Here is a 21,946-nt window from a genome sequence, read left to right as displayed (position 1 = left end):
TGTCAACAGTGACTTGGTGGTTTTTCTGGATTCTCAAGGAACTTGGATTGACGGAAAACATGCACACCCTACATCCATCAGTCATCCATGAACAATGAGCTACACTTAAACTATAACTACACACACTGGAGAAAAGTGTTCTAAATAACCAAGAATCAGTCAAAATGGAATCGGCACAGCCCTTTATGCAGACCTGCTTTTTGTCTGCTTTTAATTACAAATTTTTAAACATATATATTTATGTATCAAAAGCATATAAACCCTGACTTTTAATGCTCACAGGTGAAAGACATAAAATAAATGTCCTTTCTTCTTTGATGCCCAACTCTCTCGACTATTTCCATATTAAAATTTAAAAACAGATCCATTTTATTCCTAAATTGTAAAATGTTTTTGATTAAAAGTGTACGCTAACATTTATAAATAACTACAGTTGAGGTCAAAAGTTTACATACTTTCAGGATCTGCAAAATGTTTTACCAAAATGTTTTTTTTTTTGTACTGACTAGAATAAGATATTTCACATAAAAGACGTTTACATAAAAATGACCCCGTTCAAAAGTTTACATCCTCTTGATTCTTAATACTGTGTTGTTACCTGAATGATCCACAGCTGTTTTTTTGTTTGTTTGTTTGTTTGTTTAGGGATAGTTTTTTGTGAGTCCCTTTTTTTTGTGCTGAACAGTTAAAATGACTGCTGTTCTTCAGAAACGTCCTTCAGTTCCCACAAATTGTTTGGTTTTCCATCGTTTTTGTGTAATTGAACCCTTTTCAACAATGACCGTATGATTTTGAGATCCATCTGTTTACACTGAGGACAAATGAGGGACTCATATGCAACTATTACAGAAGATTCAAATGCTCACTGATGCTCCAGAAGTAAACACAATGCATTAAAAATAAAGATGTGTACATTTTTCTTATTGTGCCTAAATATCTTTTTTTTTTTTCATTTAGTACTGCCCTTAAGAGGCTACAGAAGACAAAATAAGTTAAAGTAACCCTGATCTTCAAATTCAAAAGAATGAAATGAGTCCCTCAGTTGTCCTCAGTGTGAAACAATGGATCTCAAAATCACACAGTCAATGTAGGAAAGGGTTTAAATATACAAAAATGCTGGAAAACCAATGAATTTGTGGGACCTAAAGGATTTTTATGAAGAACAGCAGGCAGTTTAACGGTTCAGGACAAACAAGGGACTTAATGAACAACTACCACTAAACAAAAAAACCCCACAGCTGTGGATCATTCAGGTGAGAACACAGTGTTTGTATTCATGTTTTTTTAAAGCCTATATCCTTTTCTTTATTTTTATTTCTGTTTGACTTATTTTAGTATAAGTTACACTGAAGGAAAGTTACAAATGCTGCCTTGGCAACTGGCTGAAATAAAATGTTTTTCTGTCAACTTGTTGCAAGCATATGGACCTACTTATTTTTATCATATCTATCCAGATTTTTGCATGTTCAGTCACCCAAAATGTGCACTTCACAATTTCTGTGATAAGGCCCGAATACACAAAAACAGCTGCTGAAACACCACTGAGATCATTTTCAGCCTAAAGCACAGTGTCTACATGATCCTCTTATCAGACAAGCTCAGGTGGGGCATTATAGGACAAAAGGTCTAAATGAATATGCACAATTTCAAACTTTACTCTAAATATTAATGCATGACAAATAATAAAAAATAAAGTATTCTTAAAGCATATATAATAGAAGCTGTAAAAAGACTTTTTGGAGTGTGATTTTAAATGTATTTTCAGAAGACTTGAAATAACAGTATTAGAGATAATAATAATTCAATTAGCATAAATTACCAAAACTAATAAAAACTGTGCCAAAGTGTACAATTACATTAAAAAAGTTTATTTGTTGAGCTGTACAGTGTGTTAGTTATTCATTTTCAGTTTCATCTAAGACCTGCTGTAGATGGTCGTTGACAGTCTTTAGCTGGTGCTCTGTTCCCATAATGCACCTGGCTTCCATTAACATGGCAGGCATACAGGAGGGGCCATACTGTCAGACAAAAGATAAAAATTAAATGAGAAATGAACCAAAGAACAACAAACCCCACATATCCCGTAAAATATGACAAGATGGTTTGGTTGTACAGCAAGTTTACGCACAGAAAGCTTAACAATTTCAGAGTTCCTCACCGTTTCCACCTCATCCTTATGAGCCATGCGGTGCTTCAGGTACTTCCTGTTGATCTCCCGAAGGTTTGTGAGCAAAGAAGATCCTTCTCTCAGAGCTTTGAGTCTCTTTTCCATCTCATCATGATCTTTCTGAAGGTTTCTCAGCTTTGTCTTTCCCCTGAGACAAGAAACTCATTATTTTACAGTTATAAATTCATTACTATGAATTGAACAAGCAATTTCTATTTAACAGTATAAAAGAGCAAGGAAAGTCCAGTTTTCAAATTATGGTGACTTATGGTGATTACTTTGATAATTGCAAACATTTTTTGTATTACAAGTTTTCCAAAATGTTAGGTTTAAATTTGCACTAATTTGCATACATTTCTAGTACAAAAATCTAAACACTGGATGAAGTCAGTTTCAAATTCTTGTAAAAAATTTTTTTGACTTTAAGAGTCAAATGTTTTTACAGAGGGGATTTTGGGTACCTCATGTCATCATGCCATAATTCAGAAAAAACTTAGAACAGACAGAAAACACACACATGCATATATAATTAAAGATAAAGTGTTGTTTTAAACAAATCCCTCTGTAAAAACCTTCAGGATATAGACAGGAATAAAAATGTAAAGTTTGGTGTGTGTAAGTGCTACTGAAGTGAAGAGTTATGGGGAATTTTAAGAAAACGGCCTTAAAAAAAATATGCATTGTAATCGAAATCTATTGACACAAATAGATAAAGTGCTATAAAAGAAACACTTAACACTTGGATTTTTTTGGATTCTTTCCACTAGTCTGAAAAAACCCTTTATGCAAAACCAAAAAGCCCAAAACCTCAAACTTGATAGGTGCATGCCAAAAACAGCGTCTTTGCCTGCAGTGTCTCCCCTTAAGAAAAACAGATCTAAAATGTAACAATAATCATGCTAACATTCCAGTGCTTACTTAATGAGCTCATTATTGGCTTCCACAAGTCTGCTCCTCTTCTTATTAATAGCGCTATTGATCTGAAAGACAGAACAATACAGTTACTGTCTGCAAAGCAACACTGCTACTCAAATAATTTTATTCAAATACGTCAGAAGCTTTGAATGTTTTTGAAAGAATCCTCTTCTGCTCACTAAGGCTGCATGTATCGGATTAAAAATGCAGTAAAAACAGCAATATTGTGAAATATTATTAACATTTAAAATAACTGCTTTCTATTTGAGAATATTTCAAAATGTAATTTATTTATGTGATGCAAAGCTGAATTTTCATCATCATTACTCCAGTCTTTATTGTCACATGATCCTTCAGAAATCGTTCTAATATGCTTTTTAATTGTAATATTATTTCACAATATTACTGGTACTGTTCTTATCAAATAAAAAGCAGTCTTGGTGAGTTTAAGAGACTTGTTTTAAAAACATTAAAAAATAAAAAACTTAATTATTCCAAACTTTTGATGCATAGTGTATACTGCCCAGATGAGTCATGTAATGAAGTATCACCTTGTTATTTTCTCTTTTCACATTCTTGAGTTCCTTTGTTGCTGTGATCTATGAATAAATAACATATTTTTTTATAATTATGACATTAGCAACATTTCCGTTTATTTTATATAACATCTGAAAAACAATCTCACTATCTCTGAGAGCTGCTCCTCAAAAGAGCGACTGACGGCATCAATGGAGCGCTTGACTGCTTCAGAGTTTACGGTCTGCCTGCAGAAACCAGAGGGAAATATTTAAGCACTTTTTAATTAATTAGATTAATTATTAAAACACTGGACTGATTAGTGCATATCACACTTACTTATACTCACTGACAAACTCCTGAAAAGTATCGAGCACCACGTCAAGATCAGTTGGACTTCTCAAATCCCTGGGTTTTTTGGAGGGGCCAGCTCCATCTGGAGAAAGATAAATCATATTTACGCATCTGGTCCTTTTTTAATTCAAAAGAATTTGCATTACATTCAAGGTAAACATTTATTGCCAGATCATACATTCCCAATAGATTTTTAAATCAAGTTTCATAACGTTGTGATTCACTTCAGTGCCATTCGATTGGTTTATGCAACCTACACTTATATAACCCATGTTGCATTTAAAGGAACAGTTCACACAAAAATGAAAATTCTGTCAATAATTACTCACTCTCATGTCGTTTTAAACCCGTATGACCTTTGTTCATCTTTGGAACACAAATTAAGATATTTTTGTGCACAAAAAGTATTCTCGTTGCTTCGTAAAATTATGTTTGAACCACTGATGCACTTGGACAATTTTAACAATGTTCTTACTACCTTTCTGGGTCTGGGAACATTTCAGCTATTTTGCTGTCTATGGGGGGGTCAGAAACCTCTTGGATTTCATCAAAAATATCTTAATTTTTGTTCCAAAGATGAATAAAGTTTTTATGGGTTTGAAACGACAGGGAGGGAGAATAATTTATGACAGAGTTTTCATTTTTGGATGAACTATCCCTTTAAAGAAAATGAATAGGGAAAAATTCTGCCAAAACCAAGACATGCTGCACTGCACACTATTAAAGCATTTGATGCACGTAAATCAAAAACACCACACATTTAAAATAAAAATAACTTAACAAATGTCTTGTTTACCTGATGAAGATCCTTTCCTTTTTTGTTTATGGCCGCTCTGCCGCTGACTGGACGATCTCCTCTTTGCCCCCTTAGACTTCTCCATGCTTGGGTGCTGAGAAGGGAAAAAAAAAAAAAATTACTAAAGAGCTATATTTTACAGATCATATACACTGCTGCTCAAAAGTCTGCGGTCATTAAGACTTTTAATGGTTTTTAAAGACGCTCATTATGCTCTTCAAGGCTGCATTTATTTGATCAAAAATACAGAACAAAAATGTAATATTGTGAAATATTATTTCAATTTAAAATAACTGTTTTCTATGCAAATATATTTTAAAATGTAATTTATTCCTGTGATACAAAGCTGCATTTTCAGCATCATTACTCCAGTCTCCAATGTCACATGATCCTTCAGAAATCATTCTAATATGCTGATTTATATCAATGTTGGAAACAGTTGTGCTGCTTAATATTTAGTTGGAACCTGTATTTTTTCCCCCAGGATTTTTGAACAAATAAAGAGATACAAAAGAACAGTGTTTATTTAAAATATAAATATTTTGTAACAATATAAAATACCATATAAAAGTCTGGGGTCAGGACATTTGAATAATTAATTAATAAAAATTAAAATTAAAAGATAATTAATACTTTTATTCACCAAGGATTTTTTTTTTTAATAAATGCTGTTCTTTTTAACCTTTTATTCATCAAAAATCCTGAAAAAAGTATTAAGCAGCACAAATGTTTCCAACACTGATAATGACATCAGCATATTAGAATAATTTTTAAATAATCATGTGACACTGAAAACTGAAGTAATGGCTGATAAAAATTTGCATTACAGGAATAAATTACAGTTTAAAATATATTGATAAAGAACACCAATATTTTAAACTAATAATATTTTTTCTGTATTTTTGATCAAATAAATGCAGCCTTAATAAGCCCATAAGAATTATATATATAAAAAAAAAAAAAAAAATTAAGATCCCAAACTTTTGAGCAGCAGTGTATGTAGATACAGGTAAATTAAGATATGAGACATACAAAACTTTCATCCTCATCGGTCAGCTCCTCTGAGGATGGTGGTGACCTCTGCTGTCTCTGAGCTGCTTCTAGAGTGGAAGGTTTTTCTTTTACTGACCTCTGACCTTTGACTGCTTCCTAAAAAAAACCCCATATGTTTCACATAAAACTTCATACTTCATACCTCCAATGAATTGAAAACACTTTAAAAAGTTTAGATAGCTAAAAAGATTTTAATAAATGTAAGGAAAAATGCAGACGATGTTGAGAATTTCAAGACAATAAACAAATTAGGGAATTTTCAAGGTGAGTTTGTTTCTTTTTCAGAACAGTTGTGGATCACTTGCTCACCAATGGATCCTCTGCAGTGAATGGGTGCCGTCAGACTGAGAGTCCAAACAGCTGATAAAAACAACACAGTAATCCACACCACTCCAGTCCATCAGTTAACGTCTTGTGAAGCGCAAAGTTGTGTGTTTATCCCTCGGTTTCACAGACAAGGCTTAAGCCTAGTCCTAGACTAAAATGTAAGTCTGAGTTGTTTCAGCTGAAAGAAACTTGCACTGACTGATCTTAAAATATAACAGTGCTTTTGTTTTGTCTCAAGATGCACACCAGAGGGGTGTTCCATAAAACAAATTTACCAAATAAGCCAGGCTTATTTTAGTTAGTCTGACTTATTGTCATTTGATTTGGCTCAAAATAAGTCAGACTAACTGAAATAAGACTAAGGTAAACTTGTTTTATGGAACACCCCCCAGTAATGTTTTTTGCTAAGCCACGTTTATAAAAATTACTTAAATGTCCTAATTGAACTATGACCTAATCCTGGTTTAGGCAAAACCCTGTCAATGAAACTGGGCCTATAAGAAACAAATCCATCATTAAAACTTTTTAACCACTGCTTCCGGCTGAAATATGAGTCCCCTATCCATAATATTGCTTTCTCCAGTGGAAAACGTTGTCTCATCTGAATCAGGAGAGATCAAATATGCACTGTTTACAAGTGAAAACAGTCCAAAACACTTCTAAACAAATGTGTTGGTGGATTTTGATGTGAGGGGACAACAGGAGATGGATTTTTCACTGGAGCAAGTGTAATGTATTATGTATTCATAGAGCAGGAAGCAACAGCTTGAAGTTACAAACTTCTCATTTTTTTTTTCCTTACAAACACATAGCTCTTCACTTCACAAGACATTAACTGATGAACTTACTTGGATTACTTGTGGATTATTGTGATGACTTCATAAAATGCTTGGACTCTCATTCTGACTGCACCCATTCACTTGCTAAGCAAGTGATGAAAGGCTAAATTTCTACAAATCTGTTCTGATGAACAAATAAACTCATCTACATCTTGGATATCCTGAGGGCGAGTACATTTACAGCAAACTTCTGTTTTTGATTGAACTATTCCTTTATACTCTCACCTTGGCTGTATTGCTTTTGGGGATTGATGACCTTTTCTTGCCTGCATCCTCTCTGCCTTCTGATATGGTTGGCAAAGTTTTGCCTTTAACTTTTCTGTAATGACACAGAAAGCCTTTACATTATTATACTAATGCATTACCACAGCTGTGTACCAGAAATGCCTATGCAACCATCTGATCTCACAGGATCGCAATCTACTACTGACTTTGCTCCTTTATTTGTTGGCTGAGCTGGTTCCTGGTTCTCTTTGGATGAAGCTTTCTTATTCAATGCCTCAGAAACACCTTTGCCTATTTTCTTAGCTCGAGTAACTGCTGTCTTATCAGAGTCCGTTTCAACAAGAACAGGCTTCCTAGCTCGTGATCGCCCCGTTTTATCTGTAGCAGATTTTTGGTTCTGTTCTGGTCCAGGACTCAGATCTTCCTCCAAAGCTGTGCTGTGAAGGGGGTTCCCTGCAAATGACAGCAAGCACAAATCATAAAGTCACTTTCTGGATTTTCAAAAAGTGATGACCATTTGCATTTCATGCCATCAATAAAACTGCTTAAATGTAGCTTTTTTACCCAAACTACAGCATATTTATTTTAGAACTGACATACCATGAGGGGAATACTGATCTCCTTGAAAGAAACTGGCTTTCTCTATGGATGAAATCTCCAGGGGCTGTGGAGACTCCACCATTGCTGCATCATTGCTTTGTTTTGCACTCTAAAAATAAAAGACAGAAAAGAACTACAAATTCTGCCAGTTGTGTCCAAACTTTAAGTGCATACTATAACAGCTGAATGTACAGTATATATTAAAATACATAAATATACTCTACCAGTCAAAAGCTTTTGAACAGTAAGATTTTTTTTTTTAAATAAGTCTCTTCTGCTCACCAAGCCTGTATTTATTTGAGCAAAAGTACAGTAAAAACTGCTAAATGTTTTTACTATTTAAAGGGGCTATATGCAATTTTCTGAAATTTAAACTCGCGACTGACACCTGTGGTCAAAAAACGGAACTGCTCTTCCTTTCTGCTCACTCTCGCAGCGCGTGCTCGTACGTGCACACTTCACAAATCATCCGCTGCAAAGAAGTCAACATTATGTTTACAGAGGTAAGAACAGTCAAATACATATATTGTTTGAGAAACTTACAAGTGTAGGCTAACTGCTGTCTAGCGGTGGTGGCAGAGTGATCTGAAACATTTAACATGAACGCGCTTGACAAATCCGACCTGACAGAAAATAGGAAAAATAGGATACAGGCTTATAGGTGCACCCACTGTGAGCTGACCAGGTGTCAGTATGCTCATCAGGAGATGTTTGAGTCATAAATGGTCAAATAAAAAGGCTATTGTTACGTTTATTTTGGGGAAAAAGTTGCATATAGCCCCTTTAAAATAATTGTTTTCTCTTTAAATATATTTTAAAATGTAATTTATTCCTGTGATTATTTCAAAGTTGATTTTTTTTAGCGTCATTACTCCAGGCACATGATCCATTAGAAACCATTCAAATATTCTGATCAGAGCGAAAAAAAACATTTACTATTATTATTATGTTAAAACCAGCCGAGTCGAATTTTTTCAGGTTTATCAAAAGAACAGCATTTATCTGCAACAGAAATGTTTTGTAACATTATAAATGTCTTTATCATCACTTTTGATCAATTTAAAGCAGTCTTGCAAAACAAAAGTATTAATTTCTATAATAAAAAAATGACTCCAAGCTTTTAAATGGTACAGTGTATAATGTTACAAAAGCTTTTTTTCATTTCAGATAAATGTTAATCTTTGAATCTATTTATCAAAGAATGAACAAAAATGTACTCAACTCTTTTAAATATTAATAATAATAATAAAAACGTTTCTTGAACAGGAAATCAGCATGTTAGAATGATTTCTGAAGGATCATGTGACACTGAAGACTTAAGTAATGATGCTGAAAATTCAGCTCTGATCACAGGAATAAATTACATTTTAAAATGTATTCAAATAAATAGTAAAATATTTAAACATTTACTAATTAACTAGTAAAAATATTTCAAAATGTTACTGTTTTTATTGTACTGTGGTTCAAATAAATGCAGGCTTGGTGAGCAGAAGAGACTTCTTTAAAAAAACATTAAACATCTTACTGTTCAAAAACTGTCGACTGAGAGCATATGTGACCCTGGACCACAAAACCAGTCTTAAGTCGCTGGGGTATATTTGTAGCAATAACCAAAAATACATTGTATGGGTCAAAATTATTGATTTTTCTTTTATGCCAAAAATCATTAGGAAATTAAGTAAAGATCATGTGCCATGAAGATTTTTTTGTAAAATTCCTACTATAAATATATCAAAATGTAATTTTTTATTAATAATATGCATTGCTAAGAACTTAATTTGGACAACTTTAAAGGTGATTTTTTGCACCCTTAGATTTCAGATTTTCAAATAGATGTATCTCGGCCAAATATTGTCCTATCCTAACAAACCATACATCAATAGAAAGCTTATTTATTGAGCGTTCATATGATGTATACACCTCTGTTTTGTAAAATTTAACCTTATGACTGGTTTTGTGGTCCAGGGTCACATATATATATATATATATAAATTACTAATCTCACTAATTTTAATATTATAAACAAGAATAAAAAATACTATAATAAAAATAATATTGGTGTTATCAAAATTACATGCATACAAGTCAAAATATAAAATGTATAATATATGTATACAAATAATATATGTTATATTAATAAGCTATATTAAATACAATTTTGCTAAATAAAAAAACAATAAAAACATAATATTTTTTACTAAATAACTACAAGTAAAATATATATATATATATATAACCATTTACATGTCATGTAAACACTTAACAATATTAGACACAATATTATATCTCATAAACAATAACAAGAAAACATTTACACTTACATAATATGAATATGTTAGTGATATTAACAATATGTTTCAATAACTAACGTTATTTGTCCAAATATAAAATAATCAGGATTCAAAACATTAAACAACTGACAAAATTCAACGCTAACCTGCAGATCTCGCTGAACAGCTTTCAGTGTTTTCGTCATCCTACTCATCTTTGCATTTACTTAATTAGATATAATGACAGATAAAACACGCACTAACAATATCTATAAACAAAAACAATAATCACTAAGTAAAAAAAATCTCCAACATCCCCTGTTAATATTTTTTACCGCGAATGTTTGAACGCTTACTGGACCGTTTAAGAAACAGGGGGATATGAAACAACTTTATGGTGTGAAATTTGTTTATTCACAAGTAGAAAGAATATATTACAATTAATTTTGTATAAATATGTTATTAAAATTAAAATTAAGAGACGTATTTGACTTTTCACATATTCTTTTTTTCAACAAATGTAAATATACTATTTATATTACCCCTACAATCGTGTAAGGAAGATTCCGTCCCTGTTTCGTTTAGAGCTAAGAGGGCGAAGCAACGCATCATTTCCATTCCGACTGCCCTCTGCTGTTCTGGTGCTTTACAACGGGTCATTCTATATATATATCTATGGTTATTACACTCACAGCCGTGATTATATCTATTCAAATTCATTATAAATTTTGTTTGAAAATGTACTCGTTTCGTTTCAACTAATATGTTGAAATATGTTCTGTTCGTTTTATGCATAGGCTTCTTAAACTCCCCCTGAAATCAAAATTAAAGTTTTTTGGCTTTTAGTATGAATATATTAGTTTTAAGATTATCTATAAGCTAGTGTGTTTCAAAGCAGTGACAAAATTCGCTTTTACAAGATATGGGCATTCAAAACTTACACTCTCGTCACTTCCGCCAATATGAATCAAGGATTTTGATGATATCATCACCGCGCACTTCAGTTTCAGATCAAACGTTCTGTCCAATAAAATGCTCTCTAGAGTCCGTAGTGTCCCGCCCCCTACACAGAGACGCGGAGCAGATCATATGCGCTCATATGCGCGGTCGGACTCGGCATGTGTTAAACTACACAGCCTCAGCATGATTATTATCACTATTTCGTTTTAGCAAGAGTTTCATATTGAATCTGTGGGGTAATTTATTAGTCTGTGGCTGTCATAAGCTTACAAATGCGGCTTTACCGAAGCTCAACGGCTCTGCCCCGAGCAGATATAAATGGAACGCTATTGGCTGTTCAAAATTAGTGGGCGGGGCTTAGCGATATGTTTTTGTTTCAGTTAAAAGAACGTCACCACATAGAAGAACGCTGCGTGTTTCAAGGCACTTCAGTGGACCTTTAATTATGTATCAGCAAAATGTAATCTATCATGTCTATTTACAGTCATCAAAATTTTGAGGTTTATAAATAGGAAATCCTTCAAGTCCATTCTGATGCTTAGATGTTTTAAACATTCTATTATTTTCTTTTAAATAAATAAATAAATAAATAAATAAATATGAAGTTGTGTATTATAGTCTCTGGCGCCCTCCAGTGGCAATTCACTGAAGTGACCCTGATAGACGACCCTAAACGCCATGCGAGTGGAAACGCTAGAAGCGATTCTTTCTTAACCATTTCCGGTGTATCACTTCTTCAGTCCGAAGTGGAAATACTGGAAACGAAAGAAGCTCAGAATCGGTCCCGCCTCACTGACCAAACCAGCCCAACAGAGCCGTCAGTTTTCCCCGGACCACCACCAGAAGGTAGTTAATTGCATACATTTAGCTCTACGAACTGCTCAGATTTATATAATCACAAACATAAACACTTTTAGTAAATAAATTCGCGATGTAAACATCCAAACTTGTGCTGTCACAGTATTAGCATTAGCTTCGCGTAGGTGTGTGTGTGTGCTCTTGGAGCGCTAATAAGTGACATAGAACACATTTAAGCATTCAAATCATAACATACAAGTGATTTATGTTAATTTAAGTGATATTTTAAAGTTTTTGACAAATAATTGTTACTGTTAAGACATGCTGTAATCAAAAAGATCAAAATAATGTAGCTTATATAGAAAAAAATAAGTGTATTTTAAATATTTACTGTTATGTTGGTGCCAAAGGAGTTTGTACTTATATATTCGTAATACTAGTGTTTGTTTTCGTCTGTCCACTGTTTTTGGCACTGTAGTGCTAGCAGTAGCCTGCTAGCTGTATCCAGCACATGTTATGATAAATAATAGAATTTAATGCATATTAAACTGTCATTTGCATATCTGACATAATTTTAAAAACGATATGTATGCAGCTTACATGCAAATGTCATTTGTACGTATACAATTGGATCTGCTTTTCACATACAGTACTATGGAAAGAGATGATTCACCTAAAGTCAGATCACATCAAGGACATTTCACTGCTGATCACAGCACTTCAGCCACACATGCTAAAAGTCCTTTCTAAGTGATGTATCTTTCTTAAAAGTTACATATGTGAGTGTTTAATGAGTTGTGAAGTTGGACCGACTGTCCATCTGGCTCACACTGACCTGTCATCGCTGCTAAGTCATGATCGTGCAGCGTTTCAGTCTAATATATGATGTTTGTGAGATTAAATCTTATAAATCTGGCTAGTTATGATAGCAGCAGATTATTTCCTGACCCAATCCTCTATATGACCTTCACAAGTCCCTATAGTGTTTTCCCTGACCACCACATGTGCAGTTTTATTTTTAGAGAAGTCTTGCGTTGTAGTTGCATTGACTCTACTACTGGATTACTGTGCATTAATACCATGGCTTTCAAAAAGTGTTAAGGAGTCAATGCCATGTTATTATTCACCCTCATGTCATTTCAGATCCATATGACTTTCTTTCTTTCTTTCTTTCAAGACAACAGCAAAAGCACACAGTAAAGAGGAGCTGCCAAAAAGCGCAATAAAACACCTTATGTGTGCTATATTTCAAGTTTCAGGAAGTAGTTATATGAATTTGAACGTGCTTTCAAATCTTACTTACCCTGCTGATTTTTTTTTTTTTTTACTTATTAATTATGCAATTTAAGCGATTATGACACATTTGAGGTTATTAGCATGATATCTTGCACAATGTATTTTGTGTCCATGTTAAATATATGCTTGCATTTAATAGAAAAGATTAGCATGAACATTATTCAAAACACAGATTTGGATTGACATGAGAGTGAGTAAATAATTTTGGCTAAAAAATGTAAAAAAAAAAAATAGATATCATTATACTTACCTAGTTGATTATTCACAGTATGTTAAAAAAAAATTACAATTTCTGTCATGAATTACTCACCCTCATGTCGTTCCAAACCTCAAAAGACCTTTGTTCATCTTCGGAACACATATTTTATTTTTAATGAAATCCGAGAGCTTTCTGACCCTGCGTAGACAGCAACGCAACTGACACGTTCAAGGCCCAGAAAGGTAGTAAGGACAATGATAAAATAATCCATGATCAGTGGTTCAGCCATAATTTTATGAAGCTACTAGAACACTTTGTGTGTGCAAAGAAAACAAAAATAACTTCTTTCAACAATTTCTTCTTTTCCATGTCAGTCTCATAGCTTCATAACACTGCGGTTGGTCCACTGATGTTGCATGAACTATTTTAACAATGTCTTTACTACCATTCTGGGCCTTGAATTTGTCAGTTGTGTTGTCTATGCAGGGTCAAAAAGCTCTTGGATTTAATCAAAAATATCTTAATTTGTGTTCTGAAAATGAACAGATATCTTACAAGTTTGTAACAACATGAGGGTGAGTAATTAATGACAGAATTTTAATTTTGGGTGAACTGTCCCTTTAAGATTACTGTATTGTATTACAGGTTTTCTGAAATGCTATGTTTAAATATGTAAACGTATGGAAATGTATGCAAATTATTGCATACTTAAGTACATAATGCCTTGTACTTAAATTTGCAATAATTTGCATACATTTCCAGAACAGAAGTCTGAACATTAGATAAAGCCAGGTATAAAATTCTTTTTTTAATTAAAAAAGTGTTGATATATTAGAGTAAAAGGTTTTTACAGATTGCATTTTTCACTCATTGAAAAAAAAAAAAAAAAAAAAATACACAGATAGATACACTACCAGTCAAAAGTTTTTGAACTTAAGACTTTTTTTTTTTAAGTTTTTTTGTGCTCACCAAGCCTGCATTTATTTGATCCCAAGAACAGCAGATTTTGAAATATTTTTACCTTTTAAAATAACTGTTTTCTATTTGAATATGTTTTAGGGTGCTTTCACATCTGTGGTTCGGTTCATTTGGTCCGGACCAAGGGCAACAAATGATACATTGTAGCATTTTTCTGCTGTTTTGGGTCCTTTTCACACCACACTGATTGCTCTGGTCTGAACCAGTTGAAACCAACCAAAATGCAGTCATGTGACAACATCCACCTCACTCGTTGGCCAGATTGTGTCATTGAACCACTGATCTATAATAGAGAATTATACAGATCAGTATATTGAACGTATTTTCTAAACTGTTAGGGGCCATTCACATGTCCCGTCTTTTGCGCTCTCAATCTCGTTATTTCAAATGTAGACGCGTGGTATGCACGCTCAGAATGGAAGCGACGCGGTCACGACGCACAGGCGGTGCGACGCGCACGTTTTTTGTGATGTTCTTGTGAGTTTTCGAAAGTTGGGACCTTTATGATCATCAGACCAAATTTATGAAGCTCCGCACATCCTCACAACTTTGTCCGCGAGCTGTCATGGGGCTATGTTGCTAAAGCGCTAACTGTCAACAAATATTTGTCCTCATCCCATAATGAACAGCGCAGCGGACTACGGCAGCTGGATTAGTCCAAAAAGGCGCAATACTTTTTGCGGTTGGGTCTGTTCTAGTTCGGTTCATGTTCTCACCACAAACGAACCGCTCCAGTGTTCGTTTGAAAGCGTACCGAGACCACCTCTTCAAGGAGGTGTCGGTACGCTTTTTTGGTCCGCTTTTGGTGCGCACTCGAGTGCGATTGCTACATTCACACCTGCCCAAAACGAACCGCACCAAGAGGGAAAACGAACTCTTGTGCGATTCAACCGAACTAAACAAGGCAGGTGTGAAAGCACTTTTAAAATGTATAGCATTCAAAAGCTTGGAGTCAGTATACCTTTTTTTTATTTTTTGGGACAGAAATGATAGAAATGAATACTTTTATTTAGCAAGGATGCGTAAAGTTGCTCAAAAGTGATGATAAAGACATTTATAATCTTACAAATGAGTTCTATTACAGATAAATGCTGTTTTTCTGAACTTTCTGTTCATAAAAGAAACCTGAAAAATAAATTCTACTCAGTTTTCGACATAATAATAATAACAACAAATATTTTTTGAGCAGCAAATCAGAATATTGGAATGATTTTTGAAGGATCAAGTGACTGGAGTAATTTATTCTTGAAATCACATGAAAAAATTACATTTGAAAATATATTAAATAGAGAAAAGTTATTTTAAATAGTAAAAATATTTCAAATTGTGCTGTTTTTGCTGTACTTTGGATAAAATAAATGCAAGCTTGGTGAGCAGAAGAGACTTTTTAAAAAAACATAAAAAAACTTACTGTTCAAAAACTTTTGACTGGTAGGGTGATATGTTTCAGCATGAAATGTTGATCCAGAAAAACAGTAGCCTTATGTCCTCCTGCCCTCTTTCTGTCTGGGTCACTTGATCTGTGGTTAGGTAACGTGTCTTATCTCAGCAGTTAATGGCGCAAAAAGCTTACAAAAGATTAGACTCTTACCTTCAACCACTGGCCAATAAAACACATTTGGATTGGATCAACTCATAAAACTCTCCAAGGTACATTTGTTGACTCTTCTTATGCTTTATTCTCTCTTTCCTACAGCTTAAAATGAGATTGAAGGGTGTTTACCTGGATTGCTTCTGCTGACCAGTCCAATGCTTAGTTTCCTATGGGGGTGGTTACTACTATGGACCCGGATTCGGCCCGGCAACCACAGGGCAAGTTGGGTAAAGGTGGTCACGCGCTAATAGGGGCCAATCTGGGTGCTCGGGGAAAGCACTACGTGTGCGGCTCGCTTGCTGCGTTCAGCAACATCATTGTTACCTTTCCTATTCAGAAAGTGTTGTTCCGCCAGCAGCTTCATGGAGTCAGAGCGACTGAAGCTGTCCATCAGTTGCAGAGAGAAGGGTTGAGACATCTCTATCGAGGGCTTCTTCCTCCACTACTGCAGAAAACCACCACCGTGGCCATCATGTTTGGTCTGTATGAGGATTTTTCCCGATTGCTTTTGCGTCACGCCCATAGAAGTGGTGCGCCTGAGCTTGTTACGCGGAGCGTCGCTGCCGCATTGGCCGGGACGGCTGAAGCCGCTCTTACACCATTCGAGCGAGTGCAAACGCTGCTCCAAGATCACAGGCACAATGGCCGTTTCAATAACACCGCCCACACTTTCCGGACTCTCCTGCGGGACTATGGTGTGAGGGAGTGCTACCGTGGGCTGGTCCCGGTTTTGTTGCGAAACGGGCCTAGTAATATTCTGTTCTTTGGCTTGCGTGGGCCAATTAAGCAGGGGCTGCCCGATGCTCGAACCCGTGTGGGTCACATGGCCAATGACTTTGTATGTGGAGGGCTACTGGGGGCAGCACTGGGTATCATGTTCTACCCCCTGAACGTGGTCAAATCTCGAGCTCAGGCTCAAGTCGGGGGCGAGTTTGTTCCTTGCCACAAAGTGCTGATGACAGTGTGGCGGGAACGAGGCGGCAGCATCGTGCTGCTCTTCCGCGGAGCGACGCTCAACTACCACCGATCTCTTCTGTCATGGGGGATCATCAATGCAACTTACGAGCTTCTCCTGAAAGTTTTCTGAAGACCAGGGTGGATAACAGAGTGCACTTTTTCAACACAAGCCAAATTGAGAGTTTTTTTTACCTATTTAAAAGAGGTCTGGACACTGCCAGCTCCCCTTAACATCAGCACTTAAAAGGATAGTTCACCCAAAAATGACATTCTGTCATCATTGATACATCTGACATATAATTATGAAATGGTATCATGTCCCATTGACTGCCATAGTATAGACAAAAAAAAAAATACAGCCCAACTGTTTGTTCTTCCGAATTTCTTCTTTTGTGAGTTATCCAGGTTTGGAATTGCATGATTTTTGGGTGAACTATCTCTTTAACATCTGCTCTTGATGATTTGTCTGATTATGGAGGGACACCATTCATGTGCCGATAGCTACATATAAAGTCCACCCATATTACTCGGCTACTTTAAATGTTGTGTAATGTATCGCCACATGCTGTGGCTCTCATATCAGTTTTCTTGTAGTGGGTCTTTTTCTTACCTTTTGGGGTTATGTGGGACACGGATGGAGAAAGCACAGCGTTGCACTACTGACAGTACATTTCTACTTATTTTTTTGTTGTTTTGTTCAGTAAAAACCCTGATGCACAAACTCTGGTATGGAGCATTAGAAGCCATGTGTCATCGTAAGTGTTATGTGCAGGTTGACTGAAGGTTTGTAAATGGGTGTGGACCACACAAAGAGCGGGATGTCTGTACAAGCCCGTGATGTTAGTGTTTTTGCCAATCAGAAAGAAATCCTGATGTATTCAAAGATGTTTGATCATTTTCATGAAATGCTATTTTTATGTAATGAGTGTTTTGTGACATGAATGACATTTTCACATTGTTATGGGTGGAAAGTAAACAAATAATTCCACGTGGTGCATTCTGGGTGTCATTATTGAACAGTTTACGACGCTTTAAAGGGATAGTTCTGCCAAAAAAGACCTTTGTTCTTCCTCGGAACACAAAGATATTTTTGATGAAATCCGAGACCTTTCTTACCCTGCATAGACAGCAATGCAGCTGACATGTTCAAGTAGGGGTGGGCGATATGACCTAAAATTAATATCACGGTATTTTTCATCTTTTGAACGGTGCCGGTATAATATCACGGTATTACTTTTTTTGGTACATTTTCGGAGGAGTAGCCTGTCCTGTCCATTTAGTATGTGAATAAAGTTAATATTTTCATAATATAATAAGTATATGGTAGGTATCCTTATCAAAAAGAGACATGGGAGAGTATTATGCATTCTCAACATATTTATTTTGCAAAAAACCTAAAGATCTTACTTAACAGTGTACAACAAAACAAAAAAATATTTTTTATTGAAATTTAATTTCTGCAATATTTACAACCTTTAAATAACTGGGGGAAATCAACCCATGGCAACAGTTTAAAAGTAGACCAATTCTGTGGGGAAAAACGCAGACTTGGCAACCCTGCATCCAACAAGAGCTGCTGGAGTTAGTCTTTGCACACATGAGTACGAAATTTTCGTCCGACATTTTTGCACGTTAAAAAAAATACAGGTTATGTTAATAGAGTTTACACACTGCCTCTGAAACTTTCGTCTGTCATAAAAAAATTTGGATCGTGTTTGATTTTCTGCATTTTCACATACATAATAAGCATTTTGATAAGGATGGCGAATATGAGAAAACTAAAAAAAAAAAAAAACGCATACGAAAATCGGACTCAGTGTACAATGACCTTTAGATTTGAATGATCACGGGTCGAAAGTAAAGAGAGATGACAAAAATAGACTGGAGGATTTGTTGCAATCTTGTACTCACTGACAAATATCTATTATAAGACGTGCTGCTCCCTTTACAAAACCGAAAGTAAAAGTTAACAGGCCGGTCGCGTTCGCCTCGCGCCTGCTCAATTTGTGATCCGCTGTGTAAATCCTTTTGCCGGCCGACCGGGAAAAGTCCCGGTCGTCCCGATTGCCACTCCGCCCCTGGTATAGGCTACAGGCCCGACCTTTCACGATGTTTCACCAGTCGTTTAATGGCCACTCCCCTTTTACCACCTGCAAAGCTGATACGAATATGTTTTACTTTTTTATTTACAACAAGATATATAGTATAAGGACAGGTATTCAGACCACAACTGAACGTTTGAAGAAAATTTAATGTTTTAAATATACCGGTATTGACGGTATTAGAAAATCCATGTCGTGGCGCAATCTCACACCGGTGATGACTATGACACCGGTGTACCGCCCACCCCTATGTTCAAGGCCCAGAAAGGTAGTAAGGACATTGTTAAAATAGTCCATGTGACATCAGTGGTTTAACCGTGATGTTATGAAGCTACCAGAATACTTTTTTTGTGCAATGAAAACAAAAATATTGACTTTATTCAACAATTTCTGCTCTTTTGCGCAAGTCTTCACTATATGTTCACGAAAGTACAACGAAGAAATTGTTGAATAAAGTTGTTTAAAGTTATTTTGTTTCCTTTCGCACAAAAAGTACTCTCATGTCAAACATTACGGTTGAACCACTAATATCACATGGATTATTTTAATGATGTCCTTACTACCTTTCTGTGCCTTGAATGTGTCAGTTGCATTGATGTCTATGCAGGGTCAGAAAGCTCTTGGATTTAAACAAAAAGATCTTAATGTGTTCCCAAGAAGAATAAATTAATGATAGAATTTTAATTTTGGGGTGTACTTATCCTTTAATTAACCATATTTTTACCAAATACTTGGTCTTTTGTACCTAAATATTAGCACTTGACATAAGGAGAGTTATTTGTCATAATGCTACAGTTGAGGTCAAAAGTTTGCATACACTTTGCAGAATTTGCTAAATGTTAATTATTTTACCACAATAAGAGGGATCATACAAGATGCATGTTATTTTTATTTAGTACTGAACTGAAGAAGATATTTCACATAAGACATTTACAAATTGTCCAGAAGAGGAAATAATAGTTGAATTTATAAAAATGACCCTGTTCATTAATTGATTCTTAATACTGTGGTGTTGCCTGAATGATTCACAGTTGTGTTTTTTAGTTAGTTTGTTTGTTTAGTGGTAATTTTTCACGAGTCCCTTGTTTGCCCTGAACAGTTAAACTGCCTGCTGTTTCGTCAGAAAAATCCTTCAGGTCCCACAAATTCTTTGGTCTTTTCAGCATTTTTGTGTATTTGAACCCTTTCCAACAATAACTGTATGATTTTGAGAACAATCTTTTCACACTGAGGACACTATTACAGAAGGTTCAAACCCTCACCGATGCTTCAGAAGTAAAAACAGTGCATCAAGAGCCGGGGGGTGTAAACCTTTGAACAGAATCCCTCAGTTGTCCTCAGTAAGAAAAGATGGATCTCAAATTCATACAATCATTGTTGGAAAGTGTTTAAATACACAAAAATGCAGAAAAAAAAACAAATAATTTGTGGGTCCTGAAAGATTTTTCTGAAGAATAGCAGGCAGTTTAACTGTACAGTACAAACAAGGGATTCATTAACAACTATCACTAGCGTCTTTTATGTGAAATATCTTATTCAGGTCAGTACTAAATAAAAAAAAAAACATGCATTTTGTATTAACTACTTTTATTTTGAATACCTTTGACTATATTTCAGAACAGTAATTCATGTAATTTAAAACCTTACTGTCCTAATTTTGCATCTGTTTCCTCTGAATGCAATTTTTCATTCTCTTCAAGCCTTTCAGCATTCACACACTTTAAAGCTCTTTACTTAACCACAGCTGACATAATGGACTCAATTATGTGAAGCTGAAGCTGTGTTCTTCCCTCTGTTCTCCTCAGAGTTAACCTCTGGGGGACAGAGGAAGACACGGAAATATCCCATCACACAGGGTGAAATGGCAATCAAGGACAAATGCTTTTAAAGCCATGTGGCAACACGATCTCAGGGCATCATGTGGGTGGCCTTTTCTTCTCTGGGTTGTGAGTAAATCCCGTGAGTAAATCCCAAAGTGTCCTAAACGATTATAGGTTGATGGAGGCAGTAGGCCTAGACCAGACGTTTTATTTAAATTAAAAATACTTTAATTTTCTAGTAGCTCCTGCATTCATACAAATACCTATGTGTTTTAGAATGGCAATAGATTTTAGGTTTTGTTTATACAAATGGATCCTTTTAAGTATAAAGCTACATGCTAAAGAATTAGCACAGTCTGTGGATTGGAAATAAATGCAATTGCTGCCCTCTCAACATGCAAGAGAATCAAAGTCATGAGCATTTGGCAAAAAAAGTGGTCCTGTGTTACTAAACACCACAAAACACTTCAAATATTTGCCTTCTGGCTGCTCTTACACTGATATCGCTACTGTGTGAACTGACGTTAAAAATTAATAAACCATAGTAAAACTGCACGAAACACCCTAACCATATAACAGCATGCAAAAAAACGCTCAGAGCACTTGAGCACCCACATTGCAACACCTTTGCAAGTACAGAATAACATCCAACAACATTATCAGCAACTGTTGCATCCTCAGATGCAAATGTTAGCATCTAGTTTGTGTCTAGTATTTTTGTAATAAAAGCATCACTTATAAGGATAGTTCACCCAGAAGAGAAAATGTGAAAATGCTTGTATCCAAACAGTTGATGGTCCCAATGGACAAAATATACAATAGAAGTCCCAGGGAACTGAAGCTCTTGGGTTACTATCAAACGACATGTGGGTGAGTAAATAATGCCAGAATTTTTATTTTTGGGTGAACTGTGCCTTTAACTGGGTGTTAAGCACTGAGTTTCCTAATGATATTTACAATTAAAAAGAGAAAAGGCTACAAAAACGTCTTTCAGAGTTACTACAGATTAAATTTAGTCACTCCCTCTGTTGAAAAGCCACAGATTACAGTGAGTGTCTCTGCCAGTAAACAACTCCAGCACAATCCCATCATTCCCTCAGTTTGAACTGTGAAAGATTTCAACTGAGTTTAATCCTAGGCCTAATCTGTAATCTCCTCCTGCAAACTCAAAAGCAAATAC

The 21,946-nt window shown here is 35.3% G+C and overlaps 2 protein-coding genes across 3 annotated transcripts; one reads left to right on the top strand and one right to left on the bottom strand.

The window, feature by feature from the left end:
• Positions 1-1,847: 1,847 nt before the first annotated feature.
• Positions 1,848-15,949, bottom strand: cenpu (centromere protein U). 2 transcript variants are annotated; one of them, XM_073820497.1, is made up of 12 exons: positions 15,705-15,949; positions 7,793-7,901; positions 7,399-7,645; positions 7,193-7,286; positions 5,781-5,897; positions 4,749-4,842; positions 3,938-4,034; positions 3,768-3,846; positions 3,634-3,681; positions 3,086-3,147; positions 2,159-2,315; positions 1,848-2,018 (listed from the first exon to the last, which is right to left on the bottom strand). In XM_073820497.1, exons 2-12 carry the CDS (start codon positions 7,872-7,874, stop codon positions 1,896-1,898), a joined length of 1,200 nt encoding a protein of 399 aa, XP_073676598.1. In that variant the 5' UTR covers positions 7,875-7,901; positions 15,705-15,949; the 3' UTR covers positions 1,848-1,895. The 2 variants fall into 2 exon arrangements, with proteins under 2 accessions (XP_073676598.1, XP_073676597.1); XM_073820496.1 differs by lacking the exon at positions 15,705-15,949 and adding an exon at positions 10,230-10,407.
• Positions 11,738-17,832, top strand: slc25a51b (solute carrier family 25 member 51b). Its single transcript, XM_073820498.1, has 2 exons — positions 11,738-11,868; positions 15,990-17,832. The coding sequence occupies exon 2, from the start codon at positions 16,057-16,059 to the stop codon at positions 16,972-16,974; it is 918 nt and encodes a 305-aa protein (XP_073676599.1). The 5' UTR covers positions 11,738-11,868; positions 15,990-16,056; the 3' UTR covers positions 16,975-17,832.
• Positions 17,833-21,946: the final 4,114 nt, after the last annotated feature.

This window comes from Garra rufa, chromosome 16 (genome assembly GCF_049309525.1).
Source record: "Garra rufa chromosome 16, GarRuf1.0, whole genome shotgun sequence".
NCBI lineage: Eukaryota > Metazoa > Chordata > Actinopteri > Cypriniformes > Cyprinidae > Garra > Garra rufa.
This window is presented reverse-complemented; position numbering and strand designations above follow the sequence as displayed.